The following is a 14,728-nucleotide window of genomic DNA, read 5'->3' on the forward strand; positions in this document are numbered from 1 at the left end:
CTTCCTTAAGATAAGGTCTCTTTGCAGTGGATGCGAAGAGAAGACATATTCCCAGGCTTCTGACACTTTATAACTCCCCATACTTTCTCTTTGCTTTTGTTCTTGTCTGGAGTTTTGAGACAGGATCTGACTCTGTTAGTCCAGGAGGACCTTAGTTTGTGGCAGTCCTCCTGGCTCAGCTTCCCAAGATTCTAGGCATGAGCCAGCAACCCTGGCTCTCCCTCTAACCTGCAGCTTTTTTTCCTTCACTTTTTTTCCTATCTCAGTTTCCAGCTCTGACTCCCACTCTGGGCTCCAGCAGGCATAGGAGCCAGACTGGCTGCTTCTAGGCTGGGAGGCAGGGCAGGCCTTGACTGTTAGCTGACGGTGCTCTCTGGGGCCATCTCACCATGTATTGTGTGTTCTTGTTTTCTTTTTCAGAGTGAACTAGATGTATCCTTTTTCTGTACAGTTTTCCTTGGTATGTTGCAAAAGCACACTCAGGATGTAGTCAGGTAAGTGTTGTCAGGCTGGAGGATGACCTGGCGAAATCCAGGACACTCATCTGCAACTCTACCAAGGCAGCACCACAGCCGTGGGCCGCAGAACTCCCTAGCCCTCCCTTCCAGAGATAGTGCTTTGTAAGATTCCTTTTTCTTTTTTCCAAAAAAAGCACTGAAGTGGTGGTATTTAAAAATAACTGTTATATGGGGCAGGAGAGATGGCTCAGTGGTTAAGAGCACTGACTGCTCTTCTAGAGGTCTTGAGTTCAATTCCCAGGACTCATGTGCAGCTCACAACTGTCTGTGACCCTAGTTCCAGTTTCTGATACTCTCACAGACATACATGAAGGCAAAACACCAATGCACATGAAATAAAAATAATTATTGTTTTGTTTTTTTTTTTATTTTTCTTCACCCACAGGTGAAGTGCTTGGTTTTCTCAGAAAGACTGAGCTTTCAGGCCTCCAGGATAAATTCCCAGAAAGCTGCTCATCAACAGAAGGAGGTATTCTGGGAGATGAGCTGAAGGGTTAAAGACATTGTCTGGCTTGTGTTCATTTCCTTTAGAGCAGAAACAGTTCTTTCTCTCTTTTATTTTTTTTTATTTATTTATTTATTTTTTTTTTTGGTCTTTTTTTCGGAGCTGGGGACCGAACCCAGGCCCTTGCGCTTCCTAGGCAAGCGCTCTACCACTGAGCTAAATCCCCAACCTCTTTCTCTCTTTTAAATCCAAACTGTCTGTGTACACTGGAGTGCAGCCCAGTGGTAGAACACCTCCTAGCATATACTTGGCCCTGGATTTGGACCCAGCACCTTATAACAGAATAAACACACCCAGGGCCCCAAATAGAGGCAGGCACTCACCAGGCTTTCTGTAAGTCTCCAAAAGTATAATACATTGACTTCTAAGATGTCTGCCTGCTTTGTGGCCAGAGAGAAAGCTCAGTGGTTAAGAGTGCAGACTGCTCCTGAGAGGACCAGGGCTTGGCTCTGAACACCCAGGTCAGGCAGCTCACAATTGCCTATCACTGCAGATCCAGAAGTTCAGGGCCCTCTTCTAGACCTTAGATACATAAACCCACCTGAGACTGGACAAGGGGGAGCACACCTTTGATCTCAGTACTCAGGAGGCAGAGACAGGGAGATCTCTGTGAGCTCCAGACCAGCCATTGCTACACAGTGAGACACAGTATCTCAAAAACATAAATAAATAAATAAATAAATAAATAAATAAATAAATAAATAAATAAATAAACAAACAAACCTACTCATCCAAACACACATAAAGTAAAAGATAAATGTTTTATTAAAATATGCCTATCATTTGAAAGTAATAAAGATGGCTTTTGAGAACACTTCAATCTTAAATCTAAAATAATTGCTATTTATGTATGTATAATATCAGCAGAAAGCATATATGAGTATAATTGAGTATAATATGAAGTTCATATATGTATGTGTTTATGTGAAGCCACTGCTGGAACCAGTATATCTGCATCAGCACAGTTGTCTGGAGAAATAGCCATCATAAATTCATTGGAGACCTCTTTTGAAGTCATCTGTGGAAAGGTAATTGCCCCTTAGTGGTGAGTGACCTAAACCTAGGATCCTATTGGGCTTTTTAGTCTGTCTTTTTTTTTTTTTTAAGATTTATTTATTTTATGTATGTGAGTACACTGTAGTTGTCTTCAGACACACCAGAAGAGGGTATCAGATCCCCATTACAGATGGTTGTGAGCCACCATGTGGTTGCTGGGATTTGAACTCAGGACCTCAGGAAAAGCAGTCAGTGCTCTTAACCGCTGAGCCATCTCTCCAGCCCGTCTTTTTATTTACTTAATTTTTTTTTTTACTGTGTAGAGGTGTTCTGCGTGTACATGTGTGTGCTTGGTGCCCTTGGAGGCCAGAAGAGGACATCAGATTCCCTCAGAACTAGAGTTAGAGATGGTTGTAAGCCACTAGGTGGGTACTGGGAATTGAACCCAGGTCTTCTGGAAGAGCAGCAGTGCTGTTAACCACTGAGCCATCTCTCCACCCCATGGCATTGTATCTTAACTAAGCCATTGAAAGCAATTCAAAATAAATCTGCTTCTAACTGGACAGGAGAGTGGAAAAGCAGTCACCAGGTAAACGACAAGAGCTAGCAGACACTTCTGGAGTTCAAAAGCTCAAGATCCACTTTGGCCTTGCCACTAACTGCCCGTTGTATTGAGCAAGCCACACTTATTTCCAAGGGGATAATCAAGCCAGAGAAGCTTGAGTACTGGCTCAGCCTGGCCTGGGGTCCTGTCGTGACAGAGGTGGGGCGGCAGAGCCCCAGAAAGCCCCTTTCCTCTCTGTGCTGTTTAAGGCTTTAAGGCTGAGAGGTTCTCTGCACTGGACTTTAAGAAATAAGGCAAACCCTTTACATTTCTCCTCAGTCCACACTCAGTCCTATTTCCTGCTGAGACTTACAAAACCAGACAGATGGGATTTAAACAGAAATGACCCAAGCACAAAAAATCAGTTCAGGAATTCTGGCTTCATTCCAGTATGTGGAACCCCCTCGGTGCAGTGGTGTCCAGTGAGCAAACTGTCCCCTTGAGACTGAGCACTTCAGTGACCTGAGTCACCTTATGAGGAATAAGTGCCTCACGGTGTCCTCCTCAGTGCTGGGATCATACCTGAGCCACCGCCTCCAGCTCTTACCTTTCAGTGAGTTCTCTGATGCTCCAAGGTACCATATCTTACCGTCTCTCCCAACCCTCTGTCTTGCCCTACTCACTTTGTCCCTTGTGTCTTGGTTATTTTAGTCAAAAGTAGTAACAAGAAGTTATAAGAAGCAGTGGGAGTTAGGGCTCATTGTCCTGGCGCTGAGCTGGGGTGGGGTTCACGGGGAGAGCATTAGTCTAGCATTCCTAAGGCTCTGGTTCAATCCCAGGAAAGCAAGCTAGAAAGAAATACACATAAAGCCACAGCTTACATTCATACTTTTAGATCTATTTTATGTGTTTTGTCTGTATGTATTTCTGTGTGTCACATCTGTGCCTAACACGGAAAGGAGTTGAGAACAGGGTGCCACATCTCCTGGACCTAGAGTTACAGATGGCTGTGAACTGCTATGTGGGTGTCCTTAACTGTTGTTGAGTCATCTCTCCAGCTCCTAGAAGAAGCCATTTTGGTGTCATATCAGGCTATGGCTTGCTCCATTCTCTCACTTGTTAAAGACAATTAACCAGCCATGTTCATATTTAAAATCCTGCAGGGATGAGTGATGGGAAGGCAGGGAGAGAAGGGCCAGGAGTTCAAGTCCATCTTCAACTACCATAGCAAGGTCAAGGCCAGTCAGACTACCTAAGATCCTGGCTTGAGGAAAATAAAACATGTAAGAAGCATATATATGAAACAACACACACACACACACACACACACACACACACACACACACAAACATGTAAGTTTTAGGAGCTGGAGAGCAGCTCCTTGTGTAGGTCACATCTAGTGTTCCGTTACAGTTTGCCTTCCATAGCAGTCCTCAGTGGTTTTGGGTTTCCTTGTTGAGAGACATGGATTTAGTGAATGTGCTCTCGGGAAGTTGTACGTGGTCTTCAGGGTCAGTCATGTTCAACCCAGGCTGAAGGAAGTTCTTTCCCTGGTTGCTTGAATTAATGGATCACAGTCCAGTTCCTTCTTGCTTCCTCCAGTTCCAAATGTCAGAGCTGAATTTTACTGTTTACTGCATCCAGGCTTGGCATATAGGACACTTTCTTGGTTCCTGGCATATGGCCCAAATGCCACTAATTTTGGCTGCACCAGTGTGTACAAGTTGCTCATAAATCAAATCAAGATACAAGCAACAGCTGGATTCCTATTTTAAAGGAGGCATGTGACTTTAGGGAGCCATCGGGAACTGGTCTAGGTTTACTCACGTGGTGCAGAACTGGGTGATCATTAGGGTTTGAGCCAGATACAGAGATAGCCAGACAGTCATGTGTGCACAGTACATGACCTCACTGACTAACTTGTGTTTCCAGGAGGCTGGGAAAGTCAGGCTTGCCAAAGGACCTTGTCCTTGCAGTGTGCGTGTGCCCGTGGTTGGCGTGATTCAGCAGTAAGTTCTGACTCGAATTTTAGAGCAGCCGGCAGTTGCTCGAGGGGATATCCAAACGACAGCTGTTTATTTGCTGAAGATGTAAGAGTTTGATCAGTGAAACAACAGATGAGGTTTCCTGATCCAGAGATCAGGAAAATAAGCAGTAAAGCCCACTGCCCTCGATGCCTCGAGTCCAAGGGTCTGTTTCATTCAGCCACCTGGGCTGCTGAACTCCACAGACAGGCTGTTATCTACCCCAGGCAGACATCTAGCTTGCTTCCTATGGGGAAATGACCTTGAACTTCTGATCTTCCTGTCCTCACCTCCCAAGAGTGGAGATTACAGGAGTGCATTTCTGCACCTTGTTCAGAGGGCACTGGGATCACAAGCGCTAGACAAGCACTGCCCACTGAGCTGCACCCACTCCTGGCTCCAGTGCTCTTTGACTGGGTTCTCATTTTGTCTCAGCTTGTAAGCTCTGGCCACTGGTTCTGATGAACAGGGCTGAACCTAACTTCATTTCAGTCCTACTTTGGCCTAGGACAAAGCAATCATCTATATAATTGGAAGACATTATTAATAGGTATATCAGAGCAAAGGGTTTTTTCTTTCTGGGTCACTTAGGGACAGTTCCCATCGGCTCCTCTATTCTGCTAGAGGGCTATTTGCACAGAACTTAATGAGATGTTAACAGAGTCTAATGGAAACTGAAGTCATTCACAGGCTGTCCCAGTCTCTGTAGACAGACTTCACTGAACAAGTACAGTAGAGACTTTGAATATCAGGAATTGACCAATATCAGGTAATTTTTTGTTTTGCAAATATTCACTAATTACAAGCTCACTGGTGTTTCTAATCACCTATTTGTCAAATGAAGTTTTTCCATCTGAGGCAGCTGTTTCTTTTCACACAGTTCCTTAAAAATAGAACCTAATGTTTCAAATGTAAAATTGAGAAACATCCAACCATGGCAACCACCTTGCTCCACAGTGAGATGCCCAGATGGAGGGATTCTCGGGGAGTCTGGGGCTTTCTGGTTCCTCATTGCCAGCGCCCTCTCTTCCAGTCTGAGACTAGCTTCCCAGTGAACACTTCCCCACGTTAAGGCTTCAGAATCTGAGAGATGCCATTTGTGAAACTCAGAGCTTGGGTCTTGGGGGAGTTTAGTCAGCTTCCGCTTCTTTCTTCTTTCCTTCTGCCTGGCAGAGAGGACAGCTGATGCTGCAGGCCAAGAAGGACATTTGCTGTGGGTATGTAGAGCCTGGGACTGGCTCCTGGAGAGAAAGAAGCCTGGGGAACAGAGCAGGCAGTCCAGCCCAGCACTGGCGTGTACCTGCCCTGTGACTTTGGCCAGACTTTGGACTGTTTACGTCTGAATAAAGTGAGGCTTGTGCAGAAGACTGGAGTTTACAATAAGGCGTTCATCACAACGTCTGGAACCCCAGCTTCCAACAGGCACTGATGCGATTACTGAGGCTGAGCTGTTACCGGCTGTGTTCTCTGGCATTAAACATTCTACCCCCTGTGCCACTCTGCACTGGGATGGGGCTCAGTGCTAGAGCTTTGCCTGGGTTCCATCCTAAGCACAAATACATACACTCGTATGTGCACACACACTCAGGTGCACATGCACACATGCTCACAAACATAATCTGAGTAGCTGTTTCATTTCATTATCTGCCTACCCGACTTGCTTAGCCAAGATGAATACAGGTGTGCACATGTGTATGGAGGTAATGTCTCAGGATCTAAGGCAAACCTCATGTTAGGTTTCTTTGTACTAGGCTAAGCCACGCCATTACTTACATCTACTAAATTCTCCAACTGATTTCCTTAATGTGACGTAGATAATGTTTAATTTGGACAAAGTCCACATCATTTTGGATGAGATGGTGTTAAATGGCTGCATTGTGGAAACTAACAGAGCAAGAATTCTTGCCCCGCTACTGATTCTTGACAAGATGTCGGAGAGCTGACGAAGACAAGGTTTGAGCCATGTGAAGGCCAAGAAGACATCAGAAACAGCAGCCTTCTGGAAACTGTCACTACTACCTATCTCCCAGAGTTCCTAAAGAGAAAACACATTCTGTACAAACAAAATGTCTCTCTTAACAGAGAGCCACAGTCTTACTTGGTGAATGTAGGCTTGCTTCCCTCTGCAGAACAGCAGGGCTGCAACATGGCAGCTGTCCCATCAGCCAATAAACTTCAAATTTACTTGACCACGTGATATTTGGTTAACGTCCTTCTGCTTGCTACCCCTCTCCTTAAAGTCCTGAGAGTACTCTCTCTCCACTGTGCTATATACAGCCCTAGGTATGCTGCCACCTTTCCTAAAGAGTGTGTGTGTGTGTGTGTGTGTATGTGTGTGTGTGTGTGTGTGTGTGTACATGCAGAGACTAGAGGCCAGCCTCGGTGCTCTTGTATTTAAATAGACTTCTAACTTATTTTTTGAGAACATCATACATGTGTGCAGTGTATTGATCATATCCGCCTTTCACTCCCCATCTTTGTTTTTGAGACAGGTCTTTCTCTGAACCTAGAGCTCACTGACTGGGCTTGAGTGGCTGGCAGCACAGGGATCCTGTCTTCAGCGTCTCAGGACTGGGATCACAGACGTGTGCTGCTCTCCAGAATTTAAGTTCTGAAGGTCTGGACTTGGGTTCTCAGGGTTATACAAGCCAGTCTACCACCTAAGCCTCCTCTTCAGACCTATTTTATTTTGTTTTGTTTTATTTTGTTTTATGAGGTTATGTGCAGTGCCTCCAGCTTGGGATGTACAGAGGGATGACCTTGTGAGTTCTGGGCCTACCTGAGCTGTGTAGCAAAATTCTGTCTCAAACAGACAAAAAACCAGAAGTTTATTTTAACACACGCACCTAGGAAATTCATATTCACTTGCCAGTTTCTGGAAGTGTTTGATACCCACCTTAAGGATATTTAGCAATTATGCCAACAAGCAGTTAACTTCACGGTGCTCTGAAATAATCATGATATAGTACAAGAGTTCTCGCAGCTATTATGATGCCACGTTTTACTATTATCCTTGCATATTCAGACAGGGTCTCGGTATAGCCAGGGTGGCCCCAAAATTCTTACATAGCTGAGGATGACCTGGAGCTCCAAATCCTCCTGCCTCTACCTCCCAAGATCTGGGAGTACAGGTTATCATATGTGGTTATGGCATATTCTAAGTGTCTTCCTAGTAAGCTCATCAATAAAATTTACATTAGTTCCAAGAAATAGAACAAGACAATTTCATCAGGCTGGTGCAAAATAAGCACTTTCCTTCTCTTATTCTATGACAGTTTTGTTTTTAAATTAACACACAAGGTATTTTATAAAAATTGTCAACACTTGACGAACTTTGTGCTAAATGTCTGTATTGTTCCAATCTTATGTATGTGCTGCTGAAGCGAGCACGTGACGTGTCTGAGTCCATCTTCAGTGTTTTAGAACAGTCAGTACAGAGAAGAGCCCCTGCTGCCCGCGCCCTGCCAAAACCTTCTGCCACTCAGACGACAGAGTACACAGGGCTGTCTTACCAAGAGCGTGTATGTGCAGACTGGTGTGAGGGGCTGTGCATGGGGGGAAGCAGAACTCTATGGACCCTGTGCTGCTCTCATATAAGGATGGGGAGAGAAGACAGTTTTCTAAAATTTTATATACAGATTTTAGAGTTTTAATCTATAAAGACCAGAAAACTAGACATAGGAGACTGTAAAAGCCAATGTGGACTGTTCGGACCTCAGTTGGGAAGGCATAGGAAAGGCTCTGGCCCCTGGGAACAGTGCACATTGATGCACTAAGTCCTCGGGATGTGGGGAAAGCCCCATCTAGATCAAGACCTTCGATGTCTTGCAGATTCGCAGTATCAGGGAAACACTGTCCTAGTTGGTAGGCACTTAATCATTAGCATGTGGAGGTAACTGCAGAAACTGGTGCACCACAAGTAGCTAGGGAGTGGACAAAATTAACTTTTGGGTCACACTAAAATAGTAGATGAATTATATCCTGGCACAGATTCTAGTACCTTCAGAGAATATTAAAGTTTTTAAAAAATATTAAGTAGATACCATAGCCAAATACACAGAAGAGCTCTAACTGTACTTGGAGACCTTGGTGTGTCTGACAACACCTGACTCAGTGTGTTGTGACCACCTCACTTCAGCCAAGTGCCTGCAGGAACTTCTAAACTGCTCTAACAGTCACAGTGTGACCCGCTATAGCTAGACCAGGTAGGACCTGGCGAACTCAAACAGGCTCAGCTGTCTTCCCCACTCAGACAGTGCCATGCAAAGCAACCACACGTCCATAAGCAAAAGAACATGACTGTTCTAATAAGACACGGACATTCCAGGCTGGGGGTGTTGGTATGTTTGCCTAGCACTGCATAAAACAGGCCTGACGATAAATGCTGTGATCCAACGCTGGGGGAGGCAGAGGCAGAGGAACCAGAAGTTCAACACCATTCTTGGTTACACGGAGTTTGAGGCCAGCCTAGGTTAGAGATCTTGGAAAAATTATTTTTTCATGTCATAAAATACTACCTTTACTTGTATTTTTAGCCATCTAAAGGGGCCAGGGCTGGAGAGATGGCTCAGTGGTTAAGAGCACTGACTGCTCTTCCAGAGGTCCTGAGTTCAAATCTCAGCACAACCATCTGTAATGGGATCTGATGCCCTCTTCTGGTGTGTCTGAAGACAGCTACAGTGTACTTATATAGAATAAATAAATAAATCTTTGAATAAATGAATAAATGAATGCACTTGTCACAAAGTCTGGAGATCTGAATGTGAGTCCAGCACCTACATGGCTGGAGATCAGCTCCTTTTTCTCTTTCCAAGACAGAATTTCCCTGGCTCCCCTGGATGGAACTCAGACATCCTCCTGCTTCTGCCTGCCCAGTGATGGGACTAACAGTGTGTGCCATCCGAGTGCAGGGGTATACCACTGTCCACCCCTCCCAAATCAGGGTATGAAAACAAGATAAACCACTTTAACACCACACTTACCTCACAGTTAACAAGAACAGGCAGCAAACCAGATCCGCTCTCCCACTGCCCAGCAGCCTTCCCAAAAGCTGACCACACACAAGATTTTCCTTTGCCTTAGAAATGTAAATAATGGCAATCTGGCGCACATAAAGTGAGTTTCAGTTCTAGTGTGGAGTTTTTGTTGTGTAGCCATGACTTCACTGAAAAGTTGAAACAAAACAAAACAAACAATAACAAAACCCCTTTGTTTTCCTGATTGGAACAGTTAATGCTGAAACATTGCTGCTACATTTCAGTCTCACAGTCAGGCAGAGAGGGAGGAGGTGAACATAAAGGCTGGCTCTGGCTGCACATCCACAGCACTGGTTCCCTATCAGGGATCACTGTGCTCAAAGACACAGTGCTTCCTTAGGCGGTATTTACTCCGTGTTAGGTATAGCAACAATGATTTCAAGCCTCCAAGAGGACATGGGCAGGACACTCACAAATACTCCGGCATGTGTGTAGAAGACCATCCTGCGAACAGCCCTCCGAGGATTCTGACCCACAAATAAGGGCACCAACCATAGTCTGTGCTCTCTCTTACGGTGATAGTGTACCTAAGTGCGGAGCAACCTCAGATACACTCCGGATGCCTTTGAAAAGCCACTGTGGGGAGCTGGAGAAATGGCCCAGTAGTTAAGAGCATTGCTTACTCTTGGAGGACCCAGGTCAATTTCTAATGCCCATAAGACGCTCAACACCAGTCCCAGGGGTATCTTATGTCCTCCACGGTATTGCACTCATGGTACAATCATTTGTACAAGCAACACACACACACACACTAAAAAAATAAAGGTTATTATTTTTATTGTTACTAGCTAAAACCATTGTGGAAACTATTGAGTATGGAAATTAGAAGTACACGCCTTTCTTTTAAACCAGAAAATAGTATTCTGGTTTCTTTCCACACTAACAGAACATATGAAGTCATTCCTGATCTCACTCCTCCTCCTCCCTAAAGATACAGTGCTAGATAGTAAACCTGCTGTTTAAAAAAATATAACACTAGGGGCTGGAGAGAGGGCTCAGTGTTTAAGAGCACTGACTGCTCTCCCAGAGGTCATGAGTTCAATTCCCAGCAACCACATGGTGGCTCACAACCATCTGTAATGGGATTGATGCCCTCTTCTGGTGTGTCTGAAGACAGCGACAATGTACTCACATATATAAAATAAATAAAAAAGGGTTAACACTAGCTCGGCATGGTAACTCATACCTGTAGTCCCATTCAGGAGGCACACATAAGAGGACCACCGAAAGTCTGAGGCCAGCATGGTCTACACTGGGAGTTCTAGACTAGCCTGGGCTCTAGAGTTAAGACCTGTCTCAAAATAAATAAATAAAATAAGAAAGAAACAAAGAAATGAAATGAAGTAAATGTTCATTTCCAGCTGCAGGGTATGTTATAACCAAACAGGGCAGATATTTCTTATACTTCTCCAGTTTCACCAAGTTTCTTTCCTGTAGAAAAGTCCATTTCTTCTTGTATTTTCATAAAACTGAGTAACTGAAGATGAAAAGTGGTCAGAGCTTCTCCTCCGTTCGCCAGATCCAATGCCCCAGTCTCTTACCCAGCTCTGAAGCACACCTATGACCTTCCGTCATCCTGTCTGTCTCCTGTAGACTCTACAGATCTTGCCCTTCTAGCTGCTGCCTTGTCCCAACCCCAGCACCTCCTACTAACCCAAGAGCCCTGCTTCCTCCAGCTCACCCAGTCCCAACCCCCACTCCAGTCCCATCCCACCTCTGTAGCATAACACCCACTGTGGCCTCCATTTCCTCTCTGCCCCCATGCCCAAGAGATCACCAGCATCTTCTCCAACTCTCCTTACCCCACCTCAACTGTCCTCCTTAGTCCAGCCTCCAGCACCAGTAGGAATTCCTGGGGACATACCAGCTGAGCAGGCCAGGGAAACAAGTCCACAAAAAATTTCCTACCAGGCAACACACAGCTGTTACACTCTCTTAAAATCCAGAGAGGAAGCAGAAATCAAAGAACAGGAGAACATTATTAGCCCAACAGAGACAAAAACAGCTAACGATGTTACCTGTAACCGTAATCATTCCAATCCCAGGTACCACAGTAAAAACATAGTAACATATAGGACAGTGTGTCTCCACTTGAGCCCAGATATCCCACCACAGCAGGCCCTGAACAGTCCAATATAGCTGAAGTGTAAAAAGACCTTAAAACAGTTTTTATAAAGATAATAGAGGTCCTTAAAGAGGAAATGAATAAACCCCTTCAAGAAATCCAGGGAAATACAAACAACTGGGGGGACTGAATAAACCCCTTGAAGAAATCTAGAGAAACACAAATGAGCAGTATAAGAAAGTGAGTGAAACTGTCTGAGACCTGAAGATAGAAGTAGAATTGATGAGGAAAGCCAAACTGAGGGAATTCTGGAGATGAGAAATGTGGAATTCATACAGAAAGTACAGAGGCAAGCTTCCCCAGCAGAGCACAAGAGACAGAAGAACCTCAGGTCCCGAAGACAGGGTAGAAAAGGTGGACATACCAAAGAGAGTGTTAAATCTAAAAACTCGCCTTGCCAGGCAGCAGTGGTGCAGAGCTTCAAGCCCAGCACACTGGAGGCAGAGGCAGGCAGATCTCTGACTTTGAGGCCAGCCTGGTCTACAGATAAAGTTCTAGAATAGCCAGGGCAAAAGGGAAAAGAAACCTTGTTTCAAAAAACAAGTAAAAACCAAAAGGTCTTCCAACCAAAAAAAGCTCAGGGCCAGATGGTTTTAGCACCAGACTTTCAAACAAAAGTTAATACCAATACTCCTCAAATTCTCCACAAAATACAAACAGAACATTGCCCCCCGCCCCCAGCCAAATAATCAAATTTAAAAATGGGCTACAGATCTAAACAGAGACTTATCAACAGAGGAATCACACATAGCCAAGAAGCTTTTAAAGAAATGTTCAACATTCTCAGCCATCAGGAAATGCAAAATCAAAACAACTCTGAGATTTCATGTTTACCATCTGTGAGAATGGCTGAGAACAAAAACAAAAGCAGGGCTGGAGAGATGGCTCAGAGGTTAAGAGCACTGGTTGCTCTTCCAAAGGTCCTGAGTTCAGTTCCCAGCAACCACGTGGTGGCTTACAACCATCTGCAATGGGATCTGATGCCTTCTTCTGGTGTGTCTGAAGACAGCTACAGTATACTTATACATTAAATAAATCTTAAAAACAAAAACAAAAACGATTAAAAAAAAGAGTGACAGCTCATGCTGGTGAGGGTGTGGAGAAAAACACTCCTCTATCACTGAGGGGTGTGAAACTTGGTACCGCCACTATGGAAATCAGAATGGCAGTTCCTCAGAAAGTTGGGAATCATCTACCTCAAGACCTAGCTCTACCATTCCTGGGCATACACCCAAAGGACACTTCATCCTGCCACAAGGACGCGTTCACAACCATGTTCATTTTGCTCAAACAGCCAGAAACTGGAAACAACCTAGATGTTCCTCAACAGAGGAATGCATAAAGAAAATGTGGTACACTTATGCAATGGAATATTACTCAGCTGTTTAAAGGGGGGAAAAAAGGACATCATGAGATTTGCTAACAAATGGATAGAACTAGAAAAGAATCATCCAGAATAGGAAACCAGTCCCAGAAAGATAAATAAGGCATGTAATGCTGATATATGCGTATCAGCCATTAAATAAATGATAACCAAGCAACAATTGGTAGGCCTGGAGAGGTTAGGCATAGAGGAAGGGACTAGGGAACATGCGCACAGATCTCCCTGAGAAGAGAAAAGAGAGTCTATGTCTGGACTGGTGCTGCAAAACTCTTATAAACTCACAGGGACTGAAGCAGCCTACACAAGTCTGCATCAGGTCCTCTGCATATATATTATAGCTTCCAGTTTAGTATTTTTATAGGACTTGAGTGTGTTAACAAGTGGGTTTCTGATTCTCATGCCTTCTCTTGGAGCTCTTTTCCTCCTGTTGGTTTGCCTTGTCCAACTTTGATGTGATAGCGTTTGTTTAACCTTATTATATTTTATTTTGTTTTCAAAAAAAGGGAATTTATGTTACTGTGAAGAGTTAAGGTAAAGTATCGGGTTAAGCTCTTAGGTCTGATGGCTGCAGTAAAATAGTGACATGACACAGTTTCCTACGCTGCAAACATTTTAATGATTATTGTTGAGCATACATTTCAGAAATTTACTTCAAACTGCAACAAGTTAAATAAATGTTTATAATATACAAAGAAAATACAACCAAACATAAACATTGCTGTGAGTGTGCCTTGCACCTAGACCAGTGTTTGCCCCTCTTTTAATATATCTTTATTTTTGAGCTGCACAAACACATTTTAGAATTTCATCTTTGTAGAATGGTATTTATGAAAAAAAAATATACTCCCACCTTAAAGAAATGACAAGGGTGTGCATGATTCTATGCCGAACAAAGAGAGAGCACTGGACACTGGCAGTGCAGATGTCATAAAGAGGAAAAGAAAAGCTGAGATGCTCATTAACACTATGTTTTAAGGAAGCAGTATTTTTGACCGAGTAGCTAAAAAGCCAGCAAAACGGGGGTCAGTGATGGCAACTGTAGTGTATGAAGTATGAAACGATGACAAACTTGATACAAACACGGTTACATTTACAGTGAGCACTGAAGATCTGAGAGGCTGCTCTGTGGAACAGTTAAGTAGAACCACCTTTTCCAGTCACATGAGCCCTTGTAAAGCAACACAGTGTCCTGTGCTGGATACCTGCTGGCTGGGTAGTTAAAGGATGTATTTTGTCATTAGCAGCTAAGGAATTTATCCCACGTCTTCTCAAAGCCTTAATGATGGAGAACAAGGCAAGTGTCATTACTGTGGAGAATCATACACTTCTCTGCAAACAAACGCAAGAGCCTTCACCCGGACTTCTGTCTCTCTTCTGCATTTCAAAACTCAGTTGAGATGAAAGCCTTTCTCCATTGTAGCAGCTAGCAAGCGCTCTCTCATGATCTCCTCAGAAGAATATTCAGGTAACTTAAGATAGTGGACACAAGTGTTGACGGATGGATAGCTTGCATCAGTAGCATCAACCTACAGAAAGAAAGGTAAAATACAACAGTATGAGTTTATCGTTTTTATTGCATCTTAATCCTACTGTAAT

General features: G+C 44.0%; 2 protein-coding genes across 17 annotated transcripts in view; one reads left to right on the forward strand and one right to left on the reverse strand.

Annotated features, from left to right (window-relative positions):
• Ap4s1 (adaptor related protein complex 4 subunit sigma 1) overlaps nt 1-13,829 on the forward strand; it is a 53,166-nt gene extending 39,337 nt beyond the window's left edge. Inside the window, exons 5-7 of one of the 8 annotated variants that reach the window (XR_010052129.1) lie at nt 421-987; nt 1,954-2,051; nt 3,014-6,776. Coding sequence is in view for 3 of the 8 variants with exons in the window: in NM_001130999.1 (NP_001124471.1) it covers nt 421-432; nt 6,402-6,530 (141 nt within the window). In the remaining 5 variants the exon portion in view is untranslated. Of the gene's footprint in view, nt 1-266; nt 345-420; nt 6,785-7,079 lie in introns of those variants that run through there. The other 7 variants (XR_010052130.1, XR_010052131.1, XR_010052128.1 and 4 more) reach the window with 7 other exon arrangements.
• The window catches only part of Hectd1 (HECT domain E3 ubiquitin protein ligase 1), an 86,606-nt gene continuing 85,602 nt past the window's right edge, over nt 13,725-14,728 (reverse strand). For 6 of the 9 annotated variants that reach the window (XM_063262104.1, XM_039113180.2, XM_063262105.1 and 3 more), the window contains one exon: nt 13,730-14,658. In XM_063262104.1, coding sequence (XP_063118174.1) covers nt 14,521-14,658 — 138 coding nt within the window. In that variant the 3' untranslated portion in view covers nt 13,730-14,520. Of the gene's footprint in view, nt 14,659-14,728 lie in introns of all 9 variants that reach the window. The other 3 variants (NM_001419839.1, NM_001419840.1, NM_001419838.1) reach the window with 1 other exon arrangement.

This window comes from Rattus norvegicus, chromosome 6 (genome assembly GCF_036323735.1).
Source record: "Rattus norvegicus strain BN/NHsdMcwi chromosome 6, GRCr8, whole genome shotgun sequence".
Lineage (NCBI taxonomy): Eukaryota > Metazoa > Chordata > Mammalia > Rodentia > Muridae > Rattus > Rattus norvegicus.